Here is a 26,635-nt window from a genome sequence, read left to right on the forward strand (position 1 = left end):
ACTCCTTATTTTCTTTCTTCTCACTACCCTCCTTTCCTCTCTAGATCACTCCCTTTATAAAACCTCTCCTACCCAGGTAGAATACCACTCCTTCGATCTTGCCACCTCATACAGTCTCACTGTCATTACTGACATGGACAAGGCAATCTTTGAAAATTTCCTTATATTGTTCTCAATTCACATCCCTTTCTCCACTCACCCTTCTCAGCATCTCTTTCTGTGCCTGACCTTGGAAAAAGCTGTCCCTCAAGTAACTGACCTCTGCGCTCTCAAATCACCAACAACCTGTATTGGGTCTTTCAATTCAGCATGTTATCTCTGCAACTATTGGTTTGCTAAACCATACCTGTGTCCATTACCATTGATGCTCTTGGCCCCACTAGAGCTATTATTGTTTCCCACCCTAATTGTTCCCCTTAACATCTTTGCATGGGATGTAGATTTGATGGCCTTTGGTGAACAACTGGTTTAACAATTGCATATCAGGCTAGACAGCTTCTGGGCTTTGCCCTCCGTTATTAAAACAGACCACTATTCAAAGCTCATTCAGGGAGATAAGGATAGCACTCAGCTTTTCTTCACCAGCACTAGCTGCCTTCATAAACCACCCGCATTATTTACCTTCACATGCAACAGTACATCTGCTAAGCTTATGGAATTCTTTGTTACAAAGATTGAAACCATTCGATCAGCTGCTTCCCTCCCTTCTCCCACCGGACTTAACTTTCTCTGAAGATACTTCCTTGCCCTAACCCTGAATCTGCATCTGTCTCCACTTACATTCCTATCTACCTTATCTGACCAAGAGGCCTCCTTCTCTTTCCCTCAACTTTATTTGTATTAAACTAACAATCCTCAACTTCCCTTCTTGGCTGCTACATTAGCTGATGCTGTTAATGGTTCTCTCTGTTCAAGTACATTCTTTTCTGTAGGTAACTTCCCAGCCTAACCCATGCTAAGGATTTTTATTATACTAGAGGAAGAGTACATCCTGCTGCTCCTACTCTCTCGGCTGATTTTGGATGATCTGAGAGGTGATACGGGTTCAAGACGTTTAGCTGGCTTTGCAGCTACAGTAGATAAGCTGGTGTAGGCTGTTTCTCTGCTTTCACCCTTCCCTGCCATTCACTCTGTGATACCATTGTGCTATATCCTCCCGAATACTTGAATGTGTCACCATCCATGTGCAATGAACTTTGTTTCACTCTTCCAACATCTGTCTCTCCACTATGAGGCAGAGGTTAATAGCGTTCACCTTGATAAGTTGAAACGAGAGGCTGTAGATTCTGAGATCTCATAGGAATGATCAAGGTATCTTTATTTTTACAGGATCTGGAATACTTATCCGAGGGACTTGAAGGCAGGTCATCCAACCCTGTGGCACTTCTCTTTGATACCCTTCTTCACCCTGATGCAGACATTAGATTTGATTACCCGTCAGTCCTACAATGGAAGTTAGAGAAACACAAGAACATTCCTCATTTGGTGCTGGGAAAGGATCCACCCGGTGGTGCGTGGCATGTTAGTATCTTATTTCATATGGAATGTAATATTGTGTAGTGTATTGAATGATAATTAGATATCCAAAAGTTATCATGTTGAGAGTGGAAGGTAATTACTTAGGTTACAGTGGGAATATGGGATATAAGAGATTTTATAAATTAGCATTCTCAGCACAGAACTTCACACAACAAGCATAGAGGTAGAGCTTTGGTAGGGTATAGAACAGGATCCCAGAGAGGAACTAAAAGATCAGTCATCAGTGATGGGGCAGATGGAGCGAGAGATGCACAGAAATCCAACAACTGAAGAATATAGCAGTGGAAAGCAATCCTGGAAGCAAATAAAAGATAAGGAAAACTGGATAGATTTCAAAATGTAGAAGAGAGTTTTAAATTGGATAAACTGGGTGTCAGGCAGCCATTCTTGGTTAATGAGGGTGCAGTTTATCAGTAGGCAAGGAGAACATTGAGTTACCAGATCCGGATTGACAAAAACAACAAGTGTAAGAATAAGGGTTTCCTTTCCAGAAAGGATAAAATTTCTAGTTTTATATCTGAATGTCTGGACAATATATCCAAATGCATATTTACTTCTAGCAAGAGCTTCATGGCATGCGTTATGGACCTTTTAATGATTTGTGATCCACCAGTTCAGCAATCTTGAGCATATATTGCTGCATGATGTATGCATGCCTGGAATTGCTCATATGTAGTGCGTTGTGCTGTATTTATTTGTGTTAACAGCCTACAATTGCCTTGTAGTGAAAAGCCTGAATAATTGTATTTTGATTTTTTTTTAAAAAGTCAATTAAAATTTGTGGGACAGGCCACGCCCAAAAGAGCCTCTCAGACTGGCTTTTAAGCCCTTTTCCCCAGCCACATCACCTCTGATGTGACAGGTTATAATTTGGAGATGTGGCGGCTCTGATCCAATCATGGAAAGTACTGAGAAAACCAGGACTCAATGTATCCAGCTTAATGTTCATTCCATTGTATTTCCTTTGGATTTCTGATGGAATCATGCCAGGAGGGATGCAGAATATTGGCCCTCTAGTTTCCTTTAGTTGTTGTAGATCTCTAGTCAACAGCTACTGCTTCCTACCTTTAATCATAGAACCTCAACAGTGCAGAAAAAGGCCATTTGGCCTATTGAGTCTGTACTGACCACATCCCATCCAGGCCCTATTCCTGTAACTCCACATATTAACCCTTCTAATCCCTCTGACACTAGGGTCAATTTAGCATGGCCAATCCATCTAATCTGCATATCTTTGGAGTGTGGGAGGAAACCAGAGCACCCAGAGGAAACTGGAGAAGACATGGGAAGAATATGTAAACTCCACACAGTGACCCAAGGCCGGAATTGAACCTGGGTCTCTGGCACTGTGAGGCAGCAGTGCCAACCAGTGTGCCTCCATGCTTTGGATCCACTTGTTGTCTTTCTCCACCTATCAATATTTTTGTTTGTATTAGTAGGCAACTCAAAAAAGATCTCCAGCATATTCTCCACCATTGAAATATCCTCTAATCCTAAATCTTTTTGATTCTAGACACTTAATTTCCCTCATAACTCTTAATTTAAGTCTGTCAGAATTTCAATCTTGCTCCTACACATTGTTCACAATCCACACATTATTGCCCCTCCCTATATTTTCTTTATTGAGGTGCACAATATGGCCTCCTACCATCACTCATTCATTCCTAGGTTCTCCAGTCTTTCAGTGTAACTCTTTCAGTATTCCCTTCTTCCTCTAACTTCCAGGTTTCGAGAACCCAAGCTTGTCACCATTTGGTGACTGTTTTTATAATTTATTAGATCTCTTTTTTGTTTCAGCATTAGTGCAGTCTGGTCTGGCCAACCTTTCATGTGGTCTCTCAATAAAAATAATCTGTTGCATGTTTTTAGGTAATGAAAGGGTCCATGCTAACGATTAGTTTGGACAGTTGGATGGAGCTACCTGGATTGAAATTGAAAGACTGGACCAAAAGTAAATGGAGGTATCCAGATTAGTAAACTCTCTAGAATCTCCAAGAAAACCTCTTCAATGTATTACTAAAGATAATTCTGCACATGTAGAAGTGTATCCTTTCCAGGAATTGAAAACTGTTTCAAATGTTCCCTGTTGCCTTGTAATGTGCATTTAGTCAAAAGATTCTTTTTGATTCTAAATTCTAAGAATTGACTTCTGCATATTTCTTTTCTTCAAACGTACCAAATACAAAACAAAAGCTATTTTTGACCTAAATTGTTTAAAGTCTGGTGGAATGTATGCTTTATTTTGAAAAGGGCAAATGTTAAATCAGAATACATTTAAACAGATATATTTCCCTGATAGTCAATGTCATCAATAGGAAAACCAATCCTTGAAAATATTCTAAAAATGGATATTTAGAAAGCATATGGCAATTTGAAAAGTCATTCCAATTGTATTTTAAGTTGAAATAGTGACAGTTAACGATTGGATAATTTTGCATGGGAAAGGCCGGCGAGCCTGGATGTGCGAATAAAAACAGAAGGTACTGAAAATTCTCAGCCGGTCTGGCAGCACCTTTGGAGAGAAAGAGTTTTGAATCCAATATCACTTCTTCAGATTCTGAAGGTAAGTCATGTTGGATTGGAAACATTAACACTGGCCATGATTCTCCAGCTGTGCACGTTCCAAACCTGGAAATTCCCACCCGAGCTCACAGGCCCTTTGAATGGTGCCCAGAATTTCTGTCTTGCCCGCTACAATTCCCACGGAAGAATTTTGGCCACTGTTTCTCTCTCCCCAGATGCTGCCTCTCCTACTGAATTAAAGACAAGGATAGGAAACGCTGACCTAGGCCTGGATAAGTGCAGTTCACTTTGCTTGCGATGGTTCTGTTCAGCAAAGGGACAGAACGATCCATTAAAATTAATCCCCATGGAACCAATTTTCCTGGTCCTATACCCTGCTAAATCACCTGAACACAGTGGACACAGAAATTTGAGTGTGAAAGTGGAGCCTAATCTTTATTTTGTCGACTTCATTGTAATCGTAAAGGCCTTGGACACAGGAACTTCTGTGTTTGCTTCTGTGTTGTCACCATGCTATGATTCCATTTTCCCTGTATTACAGACAGTCTGACATTGCAGGAGGCTGGAGGTATTGGGCGGAACAAAAGAAAATCATTTGCCATGCTGTTTAAGCAGGATTCACAATTCACAACCCACCCTAGCCAGTTAGGTTGAAGGTAGGAAGCATGTAAACTCGATGCTTCCATCTCATTTAGAATCATACAATGCTTACAGTATAAAGGGAGGCCATTCAGTCCTTCAAGTCCCTGCCAACTCTCTACAGGAGCAACTTAGTTATTCCCATTCCTAAGCCTTTTCCCCGTTCACTCCCCCACCTTTTCCCCTTAGCACTGCACAATTGCTTTCTCTTTAACTGCTTCTCTAGGTTCCTTAGAAAGCCACAATTGAATTTGTCTCCACCACACCCTCAGGTAATGCATTTCAAATCCTAACCACTGGCTGTGTTAAAATGTTTTCCTCATGTTACCATGGGTTCCTTTAACCAGTCACCATTAATCAGTGTTGTCTCGTTCTTGACTAATGGGAACATCTACCTAGACACTCCCATGATTATGAACAATTCTATCTGAGCTTTCTCTTTTCTAAGGAAACCAATCCGAGCTGAATGTCTTCTGTTCCCAACCAGTCTGCAATTTTACATGGGGCCTAAGGTCGGTCACCCACATGCGTCCCAAATAGGCCTTTAAGTGACCAGTTGGCACTATAGTTGGATGATCAGCCATGATGGTAATGAATGGTGGAGCAGGCTCGAAGGGCCAAATGGCCTCTTCCACTTTTGAGGTTGTAGAGAGGAGCCCGTGGGCAAAATAGAAGCTTTTCTATTTTGGGGGCTCAGGTGGGGCGAGGATGGTGGTGCAGGGGACACCCTGTTAATGACTCCTTTCCACAGCTAGTGGTCCTCCAATAGTCTGTCCCTGCAGGTTCTCCCACTGCCCTCTGAGCCTCTGTGAATGCAGTCCCAGCCCCAAATGCTCTCCCCCCACACTCCTGTTCCTCCCTGCTAAGAGACTTGGAAGTATAACACCATTCCTTCACCGTCACTTTGTCAGAATCCTACAACTTCTTAACATCACTGTGAGTGTACATACACCAGATGATCTGCAACAGTTCAAGAAGATGGCTCACCACCACCTTCTCAAGGGCAATTAGGGATGGGCAAAAATGCTGAGCTTGCCCGGCCCTTTAAGGAACACCAGTACAGGACCCATCTAACAGCTTAGTGCTGCGTGATTGATAAGTACGTTGCCTGGTTTGCATGGCCCAAATCTGGTATTCTGAGACTGCATCAGCTGCTTGGGCTGTGTGACATCAGTGTGGCATTCCTTGACATCTTTCTGATGCACACTTGGGCGGGGGGGGGGGGGGTTGGTACCAGAAGGGTGCCCTTCACGAGCGGATGAACTGTTGCCATGCACACCACCAAAAAAAGGTGCCACCCCTCTGCTTATTATTACAAAGGGCAGAATTTTCCAGCCTCACCAGCCAGCAGGATCCTCTGGTCCTGTCAAAGTTGACCCAACAGCGGAAAGCCATGTATGTTGTCATTGACTTTGGCGGGACTGGAAGATCCCACTAGTGGCCAATGGTGAGCCACCTCCAGTGTGGGAAGTCCTGTTGCTGGGAATGGCTGGAAAATTTTGACCGTAAAGTGCCCTATTTTTGTTTGATCCTCCCACATTCAACAAGATGTGGATACAGGAGTGGAGAAGATTAGCTTCTATGGCTACCCCATTCAAATCTTTATCCACTTCTTATTTGTGGAATTTGATCTATTTGAGTTTTAAATAGCCCTACCAGTTGCTAATGGTGACTTCATTCTTTTAATGTTACTCCTCATCAGATTAATCCAGCCTAATGAATGGAATTTACTTGTTAAACCCCATTATGTGCTCCTTTATGCAGTGTGCCTGCCTGTGGTCATGGGCAGCCTGGCTTCCTATTATATCTATTTTTGATAAAGACAGCAGGATATGAATATGTCAACAAATCTGATCAGTTTTCACATTTATTGATAATTTGTCACTCAAAACTATTTTAGTTGAAGTTGTATGGACATTAGAATCATAGAATCCTACAGTGCAAAGAAGGCCAGTCAGCCCATCGAGTCTGTCCCTGCAGATTCTCCCCCTGGGCCTCTACCAATGTGGTCCTAGCCCTAAACAATCCCCCCCACCCCCACACATCCCTGCCCCTCCCTGCTGAGAAACTTGGAAATATAACACCATTCCCAACCATCCACAATCCCACCCAGGCCCTATCCTCATAACCCCATGCATTTACTCCTAGCTAGTCCCCCTGACATAAGAACATAAGAAATAGGAGCAGGAGTAGGCCATCTGGCCCTTCGAGCCTGCCCCGCCATTCAATAAGATCATGGCTGATCTGTCGTGGCTCAGTTCCACATTCCCGCCCTCTCCCCATAACCCTTAATCCCCTCTCCTATCAAAAACCCATCAACCCACACCTTAAAAATATTTAGCGAGGCAGCCTCCACCACTTCAGAGATTCACCACCCTTTGAGTGAAGAAGTTCCTCCTCAACTCCGTTCTAAACCGTCCCCCTTTTATCTTGAGGCTGTGCCCCCTAGTCCTACTGTCTTTTTTGAGTGGGAAGAGTCTTTCCACCTCTATCCTATCCATCCCATTCATCATCTTATACGTCTCAGTGAGATCTCCCCTCATTCTTCTAAACTCTAACGAGTACAAGCCCAGTTTATTCAACCTCTCCTCATAGCTCAACCCCCTCAACTCCGGTATCAGCCTAGTAAATAACCACCAAGGCATCCACTATCACTTCCGCCATTTCTTTCAGAACCCTCGGATGCATTCCATCCAGTCCTGGGGACTTGTCCACAATCAGCCCCTCCAGTCTGTCGAGCACCGCCTCTCTAGTAACAGTAATGTCATTGAGACCCTCCAGTCCTACCATCTTTCCATCTCTAACACCCGGCAAATTATTCACGTCCTCCTCCGTGAAGACCGAAACAAAAAAGTTATTCAAGACCTCAGCCATTTCCCCATCCCCTACCACTAAGTCCCCCTTCTCATCCTCTAAGGGTCCAACGTTCACCCTAGCCAGCCTCTTCCTTTTTATATACTTATAAAAACCCTTGCTATCCTTTTTTATATTAAGTGCTAGCCCAGCTTCATAGTTTCTCCTACTCTTCTTTATCAATTTCTTTGTCAATCTTTGTTGACATTTAAACCTCTCCCAATCCTCTTCTTGCCCACTATTCTTAGCTACTCTAAACACCTCTGCTTTTAATTTAACACTTTCCTTCACCTCCTTCGTTATCCACGGCTTATTACCTCTCCTCCTACGGTCCTTTTTGACCATCAGAATAAATTTCTGCTGAGCACCAAGAAAGATCTCCTTAAAAATCCTCCACTGCTCCTCAGCAGACCTACCTTCCAACGCGCTCCCCCCAGTCCACATTCGCCAATTCCTCTCTCATCCTACCATACTCCCCTCTGTTCAACACTAAAGGGCAATTTAGCATTGCCAATCCACCTAACCTACACATCTTTGAACTGTGGGAGGAAACCCACACAGACATGGCGGGAATGTGCAAACTCTGCACAGACGTTATTGGTAACGTTCATTTAAAAAAAAACTTAGAACGACAAAGGAATCTATGAAATGCAGTTTGCCTTTAAAATGGTAAATTAATATTTAGGAATGTTTCCCATGAAAATTAGAAAGCAATTTCGTCATTTTCATTGAAATTATTAATATGCAAAAGAAGCAATGTTATAGTACAAATATTCCTCAGTTGCTAAAGTAATAATTTGCATTTATATAGCACCTGCAGTGTAATAAGGCATTTTATAGGGGCATTATCCAACAACATTTGAGGATATTAGGACAGATGGTCAAAAGTTTGCGTACAGAGGTAGGTCTTGAGGAACTTCTTAAAGGAGGATAGAAGGGTAGAGTCGGAGCGGCTGAGGGAAAGAATTCAGAGTCTTGGATCTTGGCAGCAGTAGGCATTGTTGCCAATGCTGGAATAATTCAAATTCTGAAAGTAAAAGAGGCTAGAATTGGAGGAGCGCAGAGATTTCAGATGGATTTAGAACTGGAAGAATTTTGAGAGACCGGGAGGAGTAGCACCTTGAAGGAGCTTGCAAACAAGGATGAGAATTTTCAAATTGAGGCATTGCCAGACTGGAAGCCAGTTTCAGTCAATAAGCACAGAAGTGATGGGCAAATGGGTCTTAATAAGAGTTAGCATAGACAGCAGAATTTTGGGTGAGTTCAAGTCATGGAGAGTAGAGATGGATGTCTAGCCAGGGGACCATTGGAGCGGCCAAAACTGGAGATAACAGAGCCAAAGAGGAAACTCTCAGCAGCAGAGGAGTTGAGTCAAGGGCCGGTCAGGGCTGGATGATGTTACTGAAGTGTAAGAAGATGCCGGTGCTATACCAGCAGCACCATGGATACAACAAGTGTTCAGATATGGAAATTGTAGGTTCTTATGCCCAGTATTTTTATTGTCACGTTTATCTGTTTGAATTTAATTAAGTGGTGCATTGCACTGATGTTAAAACGTTGGAAAATTCCTAACTGTATTGAAAACTCATGTAATACAACATCACCTACAATCAGTTTCAAAATGTAAATTGTGTTGGCATCCTTCCACCAATGGGACATCATGGAGATGTGACAAAAATCCATTTGGATGGAGATGCCTTCATTTAATACATCTTTGTTAATGGCTGTGAACGCCATTAAGGTTCTGCCACAAAAATGATGGTAGTGCTCACAGCAGTTGTTGCCATTTCCTTCTTTCACCAGCTAGTGACTCTCCAATGCAATAATCAATGTTTAGGGCCTTCTTGTCACACTTACAATCATCCTTGAAGCCTTGGGCACCCCAATGGTCACCTGGATCTGGTTAGCTGGCCATCCAGGAAGTCCTTGAGTGTGTGATCTTATTGCATTCTGTGGACATGGCTGATCCGCCGCAGCTGCCCCTGTTTTATTACTGTAAGAAGTCTCACAACACCAGGTTAAAGTCCAACAGGCTTATTTGGAATCACGTGCTTTCGGAGCGCTGCTCCTTCATCAAGTGAGTGTCTCTCAGTGCTCCAAAAACACGTGATTCCAAATAAATCTGTTGGATTTTAACTTGGCATTGCAAGACTCCTTACTGTGCCACCCCAATCCAATGCCGGCATTTCCAGATCATGTTTTATTACTGGCAACACCTTTGAGTGAACTGCTGCATTTGCCATTTATTCTGTCAGGAGGTATCCAGAATGTGCTTCAGACAACAATGATGGAAATTATTGAGTTTCTTTTTCTAGTGACCATACAGCAAAAATTGCTGAGAACACAGGCCTTATAAATGATTAGTTTAGTCTTGAAAGTTAGCTTGATATTATCCCAAATGCATTTTGTCAGTCGGTTCACAGCAGTAGCTGCCTTCCCAATGTGTGTATCTAGCTCTGCATCAGTGACAATTCTCTGTCACCACGGACCCAAGGCAGCAGAACCAGCTAACTACTCCCAGTGGAGTGCTACTGTGTCAACATTGCTGCTGTACTAGAGACCAGTTTGGCCGCCGCTGGCTCTATTTGAGAGAAGAAATACACTTTTTGCTGACAAGGAAAGTGTGTTGGAAATCACTGCGAGCATGATGTAGGCCCCACAGTGAGCAGTGGACTGATATAGTTGATTGAGCTCTCAATTGCAACCTTGGACTGCTTCACCTCCCTGCAGCTATCCACTGATGGAGGTACAGTCAACATTATACATGCCTACGCACTATCTATTTCCATGATGACTCAGATGATGGTCTAAGGAACTTTCCAAATGGCAAAAGGCTGTATATTCTCTGTGACTTCAATATACATATTGAGACAGGCAGTGATTCATGGCTATTTTGCCTCAGTCATCATGGGGTGAACAAGATCAATGATAATGGACAACACCTTGTTGATCTTTATGTCCTGACTTCACTCTGCACCAGTAACCCCATTTTACAGACAGACATTACTACAAGGTATCATGGCATCACTGAAGGTCAGGACATTGGCACCAACTAGGCCTGATCATCACAAGAAGGCTTAATCTGTGTGTTTTCCAACCTGCACCTAGCATAGACTGCAACACTGACCTCTCACTTGTCAGCAGCAAAGTGAAGGTGCGTCCTCCAAAGTTTCACACTTCCAAACATGCCGGCCTTCTAAACATCACCATCCCTCACACAAGCAATAATGTCAAATACCAACATTTTGATCTGTTGATAGAACAATTGCTACTCACTAAAGGTTTGCTGGGCAAGGGTGAGGCTGGTATTATTGAAGCTTGGGAGTCATTAAGCTCAATCATCTCTGAAGCATTAGAAACATTATTTGGTAAAGGCAGAATCTGCAACAAGGACTGATTTGAGACCTACTCAGCTAAGATGATCTGGATCTTTGATTGATGAAAAATACAAAAATATTTATAGGATCAAGAGAAACAACAAAGCCTACATGATACACAACATATACTCAGCGGCTAAAACATTGAACAAACTGAAAGCAGGCAACACAGCTGTGTAAAAGACAGGGAAATATAATGCAAGCAAACACTGGATCAGCTTATGTCAAAGAGTAAATGGAGCAACGATTATTTATCTAATCATACAGTATTCTTACCATTGGAGATTTTTAATATTGTTCTAAGCAGTTCAGGAAATCCTTTGAAAAGGTTGAGGATAAATAAAATATGACCAAGTATACTTGATCTCATGCTTTGTTTAACCAATAATATTTAGAATAAATATTGTTCATCTAACCACCCACATAGTTACTTTTAGTTAAGAATGTTTGATTGGAATTTGTACTTAGAGCTTAGTGACCATTTCTAAATAAGGCTGAATGCCATATAATATTTGGCTCCAGTAAACAATTAAATACTTGGGAACCACAGAACAGACTTTGTTCAAATCAACATGAGCTTAAAAATTTGAATCACAGTAATCCTGTAAGAATTGTTTGTATGAATTATTAGACTGATTAAAAAAATTAAAAACATTAATGGTCAGGTGACCTACTTAATACAAGTATTTTTTCTACAGAAACCTAATGAATGACAGAGCAACTCCAGAAGAAATAGCTTCATATTATAAAGACTACGTTAAGATTATGGGTCTTCAGAAAAACTTTGTTAGCAACACTTGGGTCACTTCCGTCTCAAAGTGTCAGCAAGATCAAGAGAATGTAAAGGACAAAATGCTTAAGAACATCAAAAAGGATGTTACTACACAACAGTTGCCTGTTACTGAAAATGGACCAGCTCACACACTTTGGGAAGTCAGAGGATATCAGAGAATTGGAGATGGATCACATGTACCTTTTTGCCTTTTCACTGAGAATGTTGTCTTAGCCACTGGCACCTACGATTTACCTGCAAAGTTAGGGATTGAGGGTGAAGACTTGCCTTTTGTATTTCACAGCATCTCAGCCTTTGAGTCTGCCATCAAAAGCTGCAAAGTCAACCAGTTGTCAGATCCTGTTGTCATTGTTGGTGCAGGGCTGACTGCAGCAGATGCAGTACTCTGTGCCTACCACCATAAAATCCCTGTCATTCATACCTTCCGAAGAAATGTCACTGATCCGGGTTTGATTTTCAAACAGCTTCCTAAGAAGCTTTATCCAGAATACCACAAAGTTTATCGCAAGATGTGCAAGCAGTCCCACACCACAATGTCACACCCCAACTATACCAGCTTCCCTGAAAGCCGAATTATTTCTTTTCAACCAGATATGAAATGCATTCTTCAGAGTGTCTCGGGAGAGAACATTGCCTTAAATATCTCAATGGCCTTGGTGCTGATAGGTACTTACCCTAATTTATCCTTTCTTAAAGAGCATGGAAAGTACTTGGGAACAGATCCAAGTAAACCCATTTCGTGTAAGCGAAATCCGATTGAAGTTGATCCCTATACATTTGAGTGTACCAATGAGGCTAGCTTCTTTGGTATGGGCCCACTCATTGGAGACAACTTTGTCCGTTTTCTTAAAGGTGGAGCTCTGGGCATCACAAGTTGTTTAGTGAAACGCCTGAAGAAAAAGACACAGTTAATTTCTGAAATAGGAAATGATAAAGGGTAAAAAATCTCAGGATTAATGATGAATTTTGACCGTTCTATTTAAAATCGAAAGTCACCAACTGCAGTCCTTTAACAATGGTTTCAAGATACAGATAAGTCAGTGCAGGTCCTATTCATACTATGATAATGGAGTGGAGGAAATACTGCAGTTATTTCTCAATATGTACTCAGTAGTAACATTGACACCTTGCAAAAATTAAAAATGCGCACATTTCTTTACGCAACAAATGGCAATGAACATGGCAAACAAGCAACAAGACATGGACAAATCCGACAAGACATGGACAAGTCCATTCAAAGAAATCCATTATTGGAACTGCATATCAAAATACAATCAATTTGTGAAAAGTGCACATAAAAATGATTGGAAAATTAAAGGTCATGTCAAAACTGCTTGGTGTTTCGGCCTTCTGCCCATCTATTTTCTTCCTCCACTTCATTGGATGGCCTACTATTTTCAGTGCTAAGAAGGTCCTATGTATATTTTTCCATTAGACACTAATAAGGTGTGAACATTTCAGTAATTATTAGCATTTTCAATCACAATTATGCCATTTAGGAAATGTTCCTAAAGCATCTTATGATCTTCAAATGTTATGCCTCTCTGATTACATATACATTCCGGCATCTGATGAGAAATTGTGTTGATAACTTAGAACATTTATATTAGAATATTTAAAATGGAGCTGGATGTTGCAAGAATATCACAGAGTGGTGTCATACACCACTGTGTCAGTGAGGAGATGCATATTAGTGACTTTGCTCATATATTACAGCTCTCAGAGGTAATCTTTCAATTTTGCAGTTTCACCAAGGGAACGTCACCCACCAACATTGTGTAACAGAAATTCTGAGATGTGCTCTATATTATATTGATTTGAATAGTTTGGAAATCATGCACAGTGCACACCAACATTTCTGATCTAATTCATTACCGAAAGAGGTTCCCTGATGGAAGTCCAAAGTTGGAAAATTAGTTCTGCGGTTTTATAAAAAAAACTTTTTTTTAGAATGGAAATTATTTGTGATGTTTGGTTAAATCTGAAATGTTCTTTTATTGATAAAGAAGACAAAGTGTGTGTTTCTGAAAGTGCTGTTTCTTTTTCTGGCTGAGGACAACTTTGCTGCTTTTGAAGGAATCTTCAGCCCTTTTCAGTTTCATGAGTGGTCTTGTTCCATCCACCAACCTCAGTCAAAGAACTTGAGCAAAAACCCAAGCAGAAAAATGGCTGAGCATGATTTGCACTTGCCTGTATGTGGGCTGTGCACTGACATTTTAAGATGAGCAGAATTAATACAATAAAAGCAATCAATCCACTGAAATCAGGAACACAACTCATTAGGAACTCGCCATATGGATTTTGAAAAGCTAAATCCAGTTGCGGGATTTAAAGTCTTGCTCAAATTAGCCAGCAGAGCTGTGAAATTTTTCCAAGAAGATATCCAAAAGGATCATCATCACTTTCCAGCAAGTATCATATTTTTATTAAAAATGCCAATCATCCATAAGGTAAACCCATTGTGGGTTCATTTATTTAGAGTAGATGCAGAAGAACAGCTGTACCAAGGTAGAACTCTTGAAAATCTCAGCAGCAAAGCTTTGCTTGCTGTGTTCTGCTCACAGGCCAAAGTGAAACTGAGACTGGATCATCTGGTACATTTCCCTTCTAATGATGCCATGCAGCTGTCCTTTGAACGCATAACAGCCCCCTTTTTTTTAAAAGACATGGGCCAGGATTCTGCGACAGGTGGGAAAATGGGTGAATTTCCTGCCCGTTTTTGGGAGTAGTTAGTGGAATCAATCTCCGGCACCCTGTCTCTCAGGGAAATTTATGTGGGGGAGTGGGGGGGCGGGGTTGGGCAGGACCTCATCCTGCTGGAGAGACCAGCAGCATAGTGCTGAGTGGGCCACTGAACTTGCAGCGATCTGTCACTGGGGAGATTGCGCACTGACTCCCCCATTGCCGGCCTCCCAATCGTTTCCCATGCTCACCTGATTGTCAGGCTACCTGACCCCTCTGCACCACTCAGCAGCTCCCCTGGCCAGCCCTGGTTTCCCACCCCCATGGCCAGTCCCAATCCCCCACTCCTAATGTGGAGTTCCAATTGCTACCTCTCCCACTGATCCCTAATGTTTAAGTTTACTTATTGTCACAACTAGGCTTACATTAACACTGCAATGAAGTTACTGTGAAAATTCCCTAGTCCAATGCCTGTTCAGGTACACAGTGCACCTAACCAGCACATCTTTCAGACTGTGGGAGGAAACCCGTGCAGACACAGGGAGAAGATGCAGACTCATGTCTCACAAATTTGGGTTTTTTGAAGGGGAAATCAAGAAGATAGATGAGGGCAGTGCAGTTGATGTTGTCTACATGGACTTTAGCAAGGCCTTTGACAAGGTGCCACATGGTAGCTTGTTGCATAAGGTTAAATCTCACAAGATCCAGGGTAAGGTAGCCAAATGGATACAAAATTGATGACAGAAGACAGAGGGTGGTTGTAGAGGGTTGTTTTTCAAACTGGAGGTCTGTGATCAGCTGTGTGCCTCAGGGATCAGTGCTGGGTCCACTGTTATTTGTCATTTACATTAATGATTTGGATGAGAATTTAGTAGGCATGGTTAGTAAGTTTGCAGATGACACCAAGATTCATGCATAGTGGACAGTGAAGAATGTTATCTAGGATTGCAACAGGATCTTAAATTGGGCCAAAGGGCTGGCGAGTGGCAGATGGAGTTTAATTTAGATAAATGCAAGGGGATGCATTTTGGTCGATTGAACCAGGGCAGAACTTACTCAGTTAATGATAGGGTGTTGGGGAGAGTTATAGAACAAAGTGTTCTAAGGATATATGTTCATAGGTCCTTGAAAGTGAAATCATAGGTGGACAGAGTGGTGAAGAAGGCATTCAGCATGTTTGGTTTCATTTGTCAAAAACATTGAATACAGGAGTTGGGACGTCTTGTTGAAGTTGTACAAGAAATTGGTAAGGCCACACTTGGAATACTGTGTAGACTTCTGTTCACCCTATTATGGAAAGGATGTTACTAAACTAGAAAGAGTGCAATAAAGATTTACTAGGATCCTACCAGGACTTGATGGTTTGGGTTACAAGGAGAGACTGGATAAACAGGGACTTTTTTCTCTGGAGAGTAGAAGGCTGAGGGATGATCTTATAGAGGCCTATAAAATAATGAGGGGCATAGATCAGCTAGATAGTCAATATTTTTCCCAAAGGTAGGGGAGTCTAAAACTAGAGGGCATAGGTTTAAGGTGAGGGGAGAGAATAAAAAAGAGTCCAGAGTGACAATTCTTTCACACACAGTGGTGAAAGTCTGGAACAAGCTGCCAGAGAAAGTAGTACAGGCAAGTACAATTCTGTCTTTTAGAAAGCGTTTAGACAGTTACATGGGCAAGAGGGCTATTGAGGGATATGGGCCAAATGCAGGCAATTGGGACTAGCTTAGGGGTTAAAAAAAGGGGCAGCATGGACAAGTTGGACCAAAGGGCCTGTTTTCATGCTGTAAACTTCTATGACTCAACACAGACAGTAACCCAAGTTGGGAATTGAACCCGGGTCCCTGGCATTGTGAGGCTGCAGTGCTAACAACTGTGCAGAGTACACAATGAATACATTTCCCCCCCCCAACCCCCCACACCTCCACCACCACCGATCGGCCCCTATAAAGTCCTGCTCCTCCTTGCCCTGCCCTCAAGGTGCACCCCCTGCCCCAACCTTGTGGGGTAAATGCCTCTGTCCCCACCAGCAGGGTGAACATGCCTCTGTCCCCATCGATAGGGACCAGCTGTAAACCTCACTGGTGGGAATCTCTCTCAGCGGGGGAGGGGGGTGGTGGAAAGAAACATAATGGCCCAGTGACTACTGTCCTAGGCTTGCCTATCATGTTGAAAAGTCAATTTTAATAAGGTAATCAGTTAGCCCCACACCGATTTCTGGCACAGGGACCCCCCCCCCACACCGATTTCTGGCACAGGGTCCCCCCCCACCCACCCCCACCCCACTGATGTCCTCTGGCTCGCTGCATTACTTGAGCAGTGTATCAGGCTGGGAGAATTCCAGCCATTGCTCCCTGTTCCAAAGAAGCATAACTATTTACAATACATGTTCACTTTAGTTACCATTACATAAATGTATAGAACTGCTGAATCTATGAGTCTTTAAGGTGCAGAGGTAATCTGCTGGTACACCCAGATCATGCAATGCTAACCTTGTCTGGAGGTTTCCTTAATGGCTTATAGTGATCTTTGAGGTTATGTATGATTGGATGTCATTCCTGTTTGCATTTGGGACATTGTCCTTGATGCAGTAAGGCTGCTCAGTGATTGAGGATTTAGAATGGATCTGATTTTTTACACTTCACCATTGTGCCCACCATTCTTCCCATGCTTGCGTGGGTTTTCTCCGGGTGCTCCAGTTTCCTCTCACATCCCAAAAACATACTTTTCAGGCTGATTGGTGTCAATAAATTGTCCCTAAATTGGGTCTCCCTTAGTCTGGTGTACATATAATTCCCTTTATTGTGGAGTTCCACTAGAGGTAGACAGAAACGTCGACGATTGACGAAAGACTTGAAAGACACTCACTGAGTGTTCAAATGGGCAGTGCGGGCTTGTAGGGCCGAAGGGCCTGTTTCCTGTGCTGTGCTGTTCTTTGCCTTTATGACTTCACAGGACCTTGGTTCTGAACAGGTCCTGAGTCCTGGTCATCTCCACTGGTTGCCAAATACCTTCTGAGGAATCTCGGATGTGAACTATTTGTCCCAACTGTAAACTTGCCAGTTCTGTGCTCTGTATTTTTATTCTGCATATTGGTTTTTTTTGCAGTTTTAAAACTTATTCTAGTTTGTGAGAGAGTAGAATGAGTTAGAACGGGTAAGTTGGTATGCACTGGTCTGCCAAACATCAGTTTTGCCGGTGATGGAACAATTACACTTAAAGGTGTTTACTCTCAGATGTAACAATCTAATGGAAAGACCTTGCTGGGTCTGTCTACATTTGAGAGTTGGGATTTCACCATGTGAATCATTCATTCAGCCAGGCCATTAGATTGAGGGTAATGAGATCAATATTCTACTTTCACACATTCTGAAATGACTTGCCAATAAATTACAGATTGTTATTCATGATATTTCTAGATACACCAAATAAACTAAAAATTGCACCTTGAGTCTGTGTGACAGTTATGTTTGACATATTATGCAATTGCCAAAAAATGGAGTTGTGGTAGTCAAAGTTTAAGTGTATTTATTCGTCACAAGTAAGGCTTACATTAACACTGCAATGAAGTTACTGTGAAATTCCCCGTCACCACATTCCGGTGCCTATTCGGATCAATGCACCTAACCAGCATGTCTTTCAGACTGTGGGAGGAAAACAGAGCACCTGGAGGAAACCACAGACACAGACAAATGCAGACACAGGGAGAATGTGCAAACTCCACACATACAGTAATCCAAGTCAAGAATCAAACCCAGGTTCCTGGCACTGTGAGGCAGCAGCGCTAACCACAGTGCCATCATGCCACCCAGTGATGGTGAAGAAGTCTGTGCCTCAGACATGAAAGAGGTTGTATGCAATTTTGGAGCAAGAATGAATAGAAACTTCATGTGAAATGAATGGTTCTTTATGCTGAATTGTATATGCTCTTGACGTATCTTGCATTTCTTGACGAAGACTTCAATATCATTGTTTATACCCAGCCAATGGCCTGTCTCTCTTCTGAGTCTTCTCACCTGCTCATAAGTCTTTGTAGCTTCATCAGCATTTACTCTAGTGCACTGCTGCTGACAATAGCCCTTTTTGCCACATTGATTGCAGAATTGATTAAAAGCTGGGCATTTCTTTGGTGCACACAGAAGGCCAAATCATTCACATGTTGCTAGGTTTTATTGGTTCTAGTGTGTGCCAACAATTGAAACTAAGCTTCGCCAACCTGTAAAGATCACTTTATACTTACATGCTGGAATAGCTCTTTGATGCAATACATTTTGGGCACATCTCATAAATCTTTCTGGAATCCTTCCATGGGAGTGAATACAATACCAACTCAATAATTCTGGCTGCTAACTCTGCATTTGAAAAATTGTACTACATTCTTTTTTCTCTGCATCTGCTGACAAAGTGGTCAATGGATTCTGGAAGCTGTTGTCAAAATGATACGAGTCCTTGTCCATGAATACCAAAGTTTAACCCGATTCTGAATTGGTCTTCCAGTATAGTTCATACCTTTTAGGGATCTTTTAGCTCTTCTGCTAATTGTGACAGATCAACATATGTAGACCTTCATTTCAAATTCACTTCATAGAAGACTTCATAAAATCCATACAGTGCAGAGGAAGACTGTTCAGCCCATCAAGTCTGTACCAACTCTGTCACAGAGCACCCATCCAGGCCCCATTCCCATAATGCATTTATCACACTAATCCCCTTAACCTGCACAGGCAGCATGGTGGCACAGTGGTTAGCACTGCTGCTTCACAGTGCCTTGGACCCAGGTTCATGGTAGGAGATATAGGAGGGATGTCCAAGGTAGATTCTTCACTCAGAGCGGTTGAGGTGTGGAACGCACTGCCTGCAGTGATCGTGGAGTCGGACACTTTAGGAACTTTCAAGCGGATATTGGATAGATACATAGCGCACACCAGAATTATAGGGAGTGGGATAGCTTGATCTTGGATTTGGACATAGCTTGACATAACATTGAGGGGCAAAGGGTCTATACTGTGCTGTCCTGTTCTATGTTCTAATTCTAGCCTAGGGTGACTCTATGGAGTTTGCACATTCTCCCTGTGTCTGTGTTGGTTTCCTCCGGGTTCTCCAGTTTCCTCCCACAGTCCAAAGATATGAAGGTTAGGTAGATGGACCGTGATAAATTGCTCCTTAGTGTCAGGGGGATTAGCAGAGTAAATACGTGGGGTTACAGAGATAGGGCCTGGGTGAGATTGTTGACAATGCAGGCTTGATGAGCCAAATGGCTTCCCTCTGCACTGTAGAGATTCTATTATTTTTCTATGATCTTGAGACACCAAGGGACAATTTACCACGGCCAAACCACCTAACCTGCATGTCTGAATTGTTGGGCATATTTTTATGGCTTTCTTGTCACACAACTGAACTAAGAAACCAGTGCTCTACATTGTTCAAACACTCTTGAATTTAGATAGTAGGTCAGCTACATCCGAATTCAAACTGGGGAATTTTGTGGAAACTTTGATAATATTCCTTTGACTTTCCTTCTCCTATAGTACCTGGGATGAAAGTCGCTGCAACCACTTTCCCATGATATTCCAAAGCTCTGCCCCTTATAATTGTAACCTTTTCTGGCCTGATTTTCGCACATGCTGGTCACTCACCTGATCCCAACTGAGCTAATCCGATGCTAGTCCCCTCAGCATACTGACCCACTCACTAAACTGATAGGCTATGCTGCAAATTCACCACAAGCGATCTGTCTGCTTTCAATGCTGTGGCTTACAATCACCACATTGCAATTTCAACACTCTCAAATGCAACAAACTCATTGCCATCTGACTAGAAGATTGAGGATCATCTCATGCCATGTAAGATAGTTGATCATGTTGTACCTGTACTTAATTATGCTACCAGGCTATTTGACCACCTCTGAACACCATGTTGTATTTTTCTAAAGATATAAAAGCACCAATCATTCATAACTGAATGGGTTCATTTATTTAGACTTGGCACGCAAGGGAAGCTGCACACAAACTAGAACACTTGAAAACCTCAACAGCCAAATTATGTGCTGGGTTCGGCCGAAATGAAGCCAAGATTGGATCACATGACAATTTCCTTCTAGTGATGGCAAGCTGCTACCCTTTAAAGGCATATTACAACAGGAGACAGTAACTGACAGCGTATGACACAAATAAGGTAGACCTAAACTGCCCATTCAACAGTTTAAGAGTTGTTGCATTGACAGATAATTCTCATGGCTTAGCTTGAGCTGAGAGCTCAGTCCCAAGAATGCTCACAACGATAAGCCAACTCATGCACATCTGCTATTTTGACAGAACCTAACGAATCAATGGATCAGGATTGATACCTTGTACTTGACACAGTAGTTTTGAAAAATAGTTTATGCACTGAGTACCTCCATATTATGAGTGTGAATTCAAGTTGTGGTAGTCAAGAAATAGTTGTTCTCTGTATCTCTGTGTTTCCTGCAAGTTGAAGTTATTCTGCTTCTACTCATAATGTGGGTGTTGCAGCAGCTGGGTATCATATTTTTAACAACGCACCATCACCAGGTAAGCTTGTCTCAGTATATTCTGCTAGAGTCAAAGGCAAACAATCTCCAAGGAAATCCCATGATGTGGCAATAGTCACAGCTTCATAGCGAGGCGAATTGAATATAAAAGTAGGGAGGTCTTGCTGCAGCTGTATAGGGCATTGGTGAGGCCGCAGCTGGAGTACTGTGTGCAGTTTTGGGCGCCTCACCTGCGCAAGGATATTTTGGCCTTGGAGGGAGTGCAGAGGAGGTTTACTAGGCTGATACCGGAGTTGAGGGGGTTGAGCTATGAGGAGAGGCTGAATAGACTAGGCTTGTACTCGTTGGAGTTTAGAAGAATGAGGGGAGATCTCATTGAGACGTATAAGATGATGAATGGGATGGATAGGATAGAGGTGGAGAGACTCTTCCCGCTCAAAAAAGACAGTAGGACTAGGGGGCACAGCCTCAAGATAAAGGTGGGGCGGTTTAGAACGGAGTTGAGGAGGAACTTCTTCACTCAAAGGGTGGTGAATATCTGGAATTCTCTGCCCGTTGAAGTGGTGGAGGCTGCCTCGCTAAATATTTTTAAGAAGCGGGTTGATGGGTTTTTGATAAGAGAGGGGATTAAGGGTTATGGGGAGAGGGCGGGAAAGTGGAACTGAGCCACGACAGATCAGCCATGATCTTATTGAATGGCGGGGCAGGCTCGAAGGGCCAGATGGCCTACTCCTGCTCCTATTTCTTATGTTCTTATGTTCTTAAGATCGTAAATTATATTAGCTAGGGATTATGCAGAGCTTTAAAATATGAGGTTAAAAATGTTAAACCATTCCAGAGCTCTCAGGCCTCAACTCCAGTGTGAAGCTACTGCAACAGTTGTAATCTCCACCAGAAACTGTATATGGCTTTGCTATCAAGTTAGCTAAGACATTATTTAAGTTCTTGTCTGCCTCTGAACAAGAACACATTGCCTTGACACTGAGTTCACACATTATTGGCCTCAAAATGGGTTTACTTGGGTAGCCCCAGCTAGTAGAAGTGTAAAAGAAGCCAGTAAGGAATAAGGAAGGGAAGTTGAGACCATAAGTTTGAACTAGGTTCCCAAAGAGGCAAGTAACATTTTCAAAACATTTTTACAGACTTTCTTAACAAGAAGCTAATGAGGAATAATCTGGGAAAAGGGCAAACACCAAAACATTTTGCAGATGGTACCAATGTGATTGGTAGGATGGTGGAGGACAGTCAGCTGCGAATGCTCAATTACTGCAAGCAGATCGTCATATGGTGGAAGAATGAGTTTGTTATTGACAAATAATTTTCACTTGGATCTGGATAAAATGATCAAATGATGCATATTGTGGGAATAGAATAAAAGCAAAGGGTGGGATTAGTACCCATAAATTGCCACCCATTCCAAAATGGAGAAGGAAGAAATAGGTCCCTCAGCCCTAGATTAGTGTTAATTCTGAGCAAAAATAAGCTCGATAGCTGCTGCCACTAAAAGAAGAACGCGGAAACAATTTAGGAAGAATTGCTGCCCCTTTGCAGATCTTGTGATTTGAAGCGTCAGCCCCACAACTGAAATGCCTAACTTGCACTCTTTTCACGGAACCTGCCAATACGATACATAAAGAAATAAATATGAGACATGTTGTGACAGTACTCCTACATCAGTTACACACCATATAAATGCAACTGCATATTTCACAATAACTTGCTTGCTGAGAAGTGGAGATTCATCATGGTGAGAGGGGTCTCTGCTCCAATTCCCCTGTCCAAAGGCTTGGGAATGTTAAGGAGAAACATCAGGCCCATAAAAAATTCAGGGCTGTAAATGTACATGTCAATCTCTATCCACATATTCTTTACCTGACAAAACAAGATTCACTTACCTTCTACAACAGCTACCTAAAATGCTTCACTTTGTTACTTCCTGTCCCATCTTCAAAAGCCCACCCCAAACCTGTTCCAATCATGATTTCGGTTAGCACTTCAAAGACTTCTATAACGTGGCCCAATTTCTCCTTTATGAAACACCCAGAGAGGTTTTATGTTAAAGGCACAGTAAAATTGTAAATCATTGTGAACAAGTTAAAAAGATACATTATTAAGAAATGTTAACTGCTGTAACCATTTATGGACAAATTAAAAAGGATTTTCAAAAATATTAAAATGTTTGACTGCTTTAAGGTATCCTTTTTAAAGTAGTAACTGCTGCTGATTGCTCATTATTGACTTGTGGTCAAAGCTGATGGTTGATAGTTTGGATTCCTGCTTTATAAAATTTTGTAATATATTTATATTATATAACTTATATACAATATAACATATAAATATATATATAATTATTTATTTTATATATAATATTTTAGTGTTTTGTGATTAAGAGAAATATTCATGGGATGTGGGTGTCACTGGCTGGGCTAGCAATTATAAGAACATAAGAACATAAGAAATAGGAGCAGGAGCAGGCCATCCGGCCCCTCGAGCCTGCCCCGCCATTCAATAAGATCATGGCTGATCTGTCGTGGCTCAGTTCCACTTTCCCGCCCTCTCCCCATAACCCTTAATCCCCTCTCTTATCAAAAACCCATCAACCCGCTTCTTAAAAATATTTAGCGAGGCCGCCTCCACCACTTCAACGGGCAGAGAATTCCAGAGATTCACCACCCTTTGAGTGAAGAAGTTCCTCCTCAACTCCGTTCTAAACCGCCCCCCCTTTATCTTGAGGCTGTGCCCCCTAGTCCTACTGTCTTTTTTGAGCGGGAAGAGTCTCTCCACCTCTATCCTATCCATCCCATTCATCATCTTATACGTCTCAATGAGATCTCCCCTCATTCTTCTAAACTCTAACGAGTACAAGCCTAGTTTATTCAGCCTCTCCTCATAGCTCAACCCCCTCAACTCCGGTATCAGCCTAGTAAACCTCCTCTGCACTCCCTCCAAGGCCAAAATATCCTTGCGCAGGTGCGGCGCCCTTCCCTAACTGCCCTTGAGAAGGTGCTGGGGCTTCTTGAACCATGTTAGTCCATGCTAATGAATAATTTGGTGTGGTTTTCCAATGTTTTTAGAATATACAATTTGAACTAATGACTGTTGCAGAAATTTGCAAATAAACAGTGAAGGACAAAATGTATGCAACAAAAATAGTCAATATAAAGATACGATACTGTCCTTATGATAAGTGCACTTCCAACAAAAAAGTGAATTGATTTAAGGCACAGAACAGCACAGGAACAAGCCCTCCAAGCCTGCGCCGATCACGTTGTCCTATCTAGATCAAATGCTTATGTCCCTTGATTCCCTGTTTGTTCATATGCCTATCAAGATAAGTCTTAAATGTGGCTAACATAACTGCCTCAACCACCTTACTTGATAATGCATTCCAGGCCCTCACCACCCTCTCTGTAAAAATCTTTCCCTGCACATCTCCAGTGAACCTTTCCCCCCTTATCTTGAACTTGTGCTCCCTCGTAATTGTCATTTCTGTCCCGGGAAAAAGCTTCCAACTGTCTCCCTATATCTCTCATAATTTTATAAACTTCTACCTGGTTGCCCCTCAGCCTCCTCCTTTCCAAGAAGAATAATCCCAATTTATTCAATCTCTCCTCATAGCTAATGCCCTCCATACCAGGCAAAATCCCGGTAAACCTTTTCTATATTTTCTCCAAAGTCTTCATGTCCTTCTCGTAGTGTGGTGACCAGAATTGGACACAGTATTTCAAATGTGGCCTAACCAATGTTTATACAACTGTAACATAATTTGCCAACTTCTGTAATCAAAGCTCCGTCGGTGAAGGCAAGCCATTTGCTTTCTTCACCACCTTTTCCACCTGTGCTGCTACTTTTGAGGATCTGTGGACTTGTACTCCCTGTCTATGCTCCTAATGCTTCTACCATTTATTTTATAGCTCCCACCTGAATTGAATTTACCAAAATGCATCACCTCACATTTGTCCAGATTAAATTCCATCTGTCATTTCTCCGCTCATTTTTCCAGCCTATCTATATCCTGCTTTATTCTCTGACAATCTTCGTCACTACCCGCAACTCCGCCAATCTTAGTATCTGCAAACTTGCTAATCAGATCAGCTACTTCCAAGTCATTTATACATACTACAAACAGCAGCTGTCCCAGCACCGATCCCTGCGGACTAGTTACAGACCTCCATTTAGAAAAACACACTTCCACCGCTACTGTCTGTCTTCTATGCCAAGCCTGTTCTGAATCCATCTAGCTAGTTCACCCTGATCCAGAGATTTAATCTTTTGTACCAGCCTATCATGAGGAGCCTTGTCAATTGCCTTACCAAAGTCCATGTAGACAACCATCCACAGTCCTTCCCTCGTCAATCATTTTTGTCACCTCCTCAAAAAAATCCATTAAATTAGTGAGACATGACCTCCTCAACATCTCAACAGAAAACACTTGTAACTGATATTTTCCTATGCAGCATTTTTCTTCAACTTCAACAGGAAAATGTGCTTAAAACTGAATGTTGAAAACAATAATTGTACAAAGAAATTTGGGATTAAAGAAATTCTTATATATGCAAAACAATGTTTTTGTACAGACAATGCACCTCCAAGACATTTTGGCATAGAATGCATGCTACAGCACAAATCACAAACTTGTGCATCTGTATATCTGCCAATTTGACACTTGTTCATTTGTCATAAAAACTGCTAATATTTGCAAACTTTCATATATGGCATATAAAAAACTTCATTTTCTGCTTCACATACATCTTAAACAATTCCAATTTTCTGAATCAACTATAGCACATGCATACATATACATTCATTTATTAGTCATCTTTACCTCGGTGCTTTCAGAAAAAACTTCCTCTGATTTCTCACAAAGCAAAGTGCAGTTGACCATAAGGTAAACAAAAAAATCAATAAAACTTGGAGAAAGATTGACTTTTAAAATTAGAAAAGAGCACAAGCTAAAAATAGCTGTAAACATTCCAAAAGAAAATACACATGACTTCCATATGTCATCATCTGCTACGTGGAATGTCTCTTTGTGGCTCAAGAATGAGAGAGTTTGCTGCCAGTGAATTCAGTTTCCTCAAATTCATCTTCTTCTTTTAACAGATTTTGGGTCATATCTGCAAATTAATTCACATAATTAGCCTTGCAAAATGAAAATAAAACATACATGGTGACATATAAGTCAACAAGGTATATAAAACAACTCCTGATTTTGGATGTCAAAATGCAGGTTTGGGCAATATTTCCATTAGGAGTTGGCCTCAATTTTCCAGCTCAGAAATATATAATGGGTTATACTCAGCTTATAAGTTGACCCTTGGAATCGAGCAGGCAGCATACGAGGTGACGCACTGAGTTGAAAACACCCACACAAAGCAGGCCGCACATGGCAATGATAAACAAATTTTTTTCCACTTCAAATGGCGACCACCCACACCAACACTAATGGTTCATATTTAATATTCTGCGTATCAGTCAAGTTGATTCCAAGGGTCAACTTATAAGTTGAATATAACCCTAATTATATACTTCTGAGCTGGAAAATTGCGGCCAATTCCTAATAGGAGTATTGCCCAAAACATGCATTTTGACAAGGATTTATCAAAACTTCAAAGGTCAATGTATTGTCTATGATCATAGGTTAAAACGCACACTTAACTATTTCATGGTGACAATGTAAAGTTAAGTGGGAACATTCTACAATGGATATTATTATTTTAC

General features: G+C 41.8%; 2 protein-coding genes across 10 annotated transcripts in view; one reads left to right on the forward strand and one right to left on the reverse strand.

Annotated features, from left to right (window-relative positions):
- The window catches only part of osgin2 (oxidative stress induced growth inhibitor family member 2), a 43,720-nt gene extending 27,086 nt beyond the window's left edge, over positions 1-16,634 (forward strand). For all 7 annotated transcript variants that reach the window (XM_080194379.1, XM_080194382.1, XM_080194377.1 and 4 more), the window contains 3 exons: positions 1,330-1,521; positions 3,409-3,500; positions 11,630-16,634. In XM_080194379.1, coding sequence (XP_080050505.1) covers positions 1,330-1,521; positions 3,409-3,500; positions 11,630-12,665 — 1,320 coding nt within the window. In that variant the 3' untranslated portion in view covers positions 12,666-16,634. The remainder of the gene's footprint in view (positions 1-1,329; positions 1,522-3,408; positions 3,501-11,629) is intronic.
- A 7,273-nt stretch (positions 16,635-23,907) lies between these two features.
- The window catches only part of nbn (nibrin), a 47,442-nt gene continuing 44,714 nt past the window's right edge, over positions 23,908-26,635 (reverse strand). For 2 of the 3 annotated variants that reach the window (XM_080194387.1, XM_080194385.1), the window contains exon 17: positions 23,908-26,031. In XM_080194387.1, the coding sequence (XP_080050513.1) occupies positions 25,998-26,031 (34 nt within the window). In that variant the 3' untranslated portion in view covers positions 23,908-25,997. The remainder of the gene's footprint in view (positions 26,032-26,635) is intronic. The other variant, XM_080194386.1, reaches the window with a different exon arrangement.

Source organism: Carcharhinus amblyrhynchos, chromosome 8 (assembly GCF_965287045.1).
Source record: "Carcharhinus amblyrhynchos chromosome 8, sCarAmb.v2.hapA, whole genome shotgun sequence".
Lineage (NCBI taxonomy): Eukaryota > Metazoa > Chordata > Chondrichthyes > Carcharhiniformes > Carcharhinidae > Carcharhinus > Carcharhinus amblyrhynchos.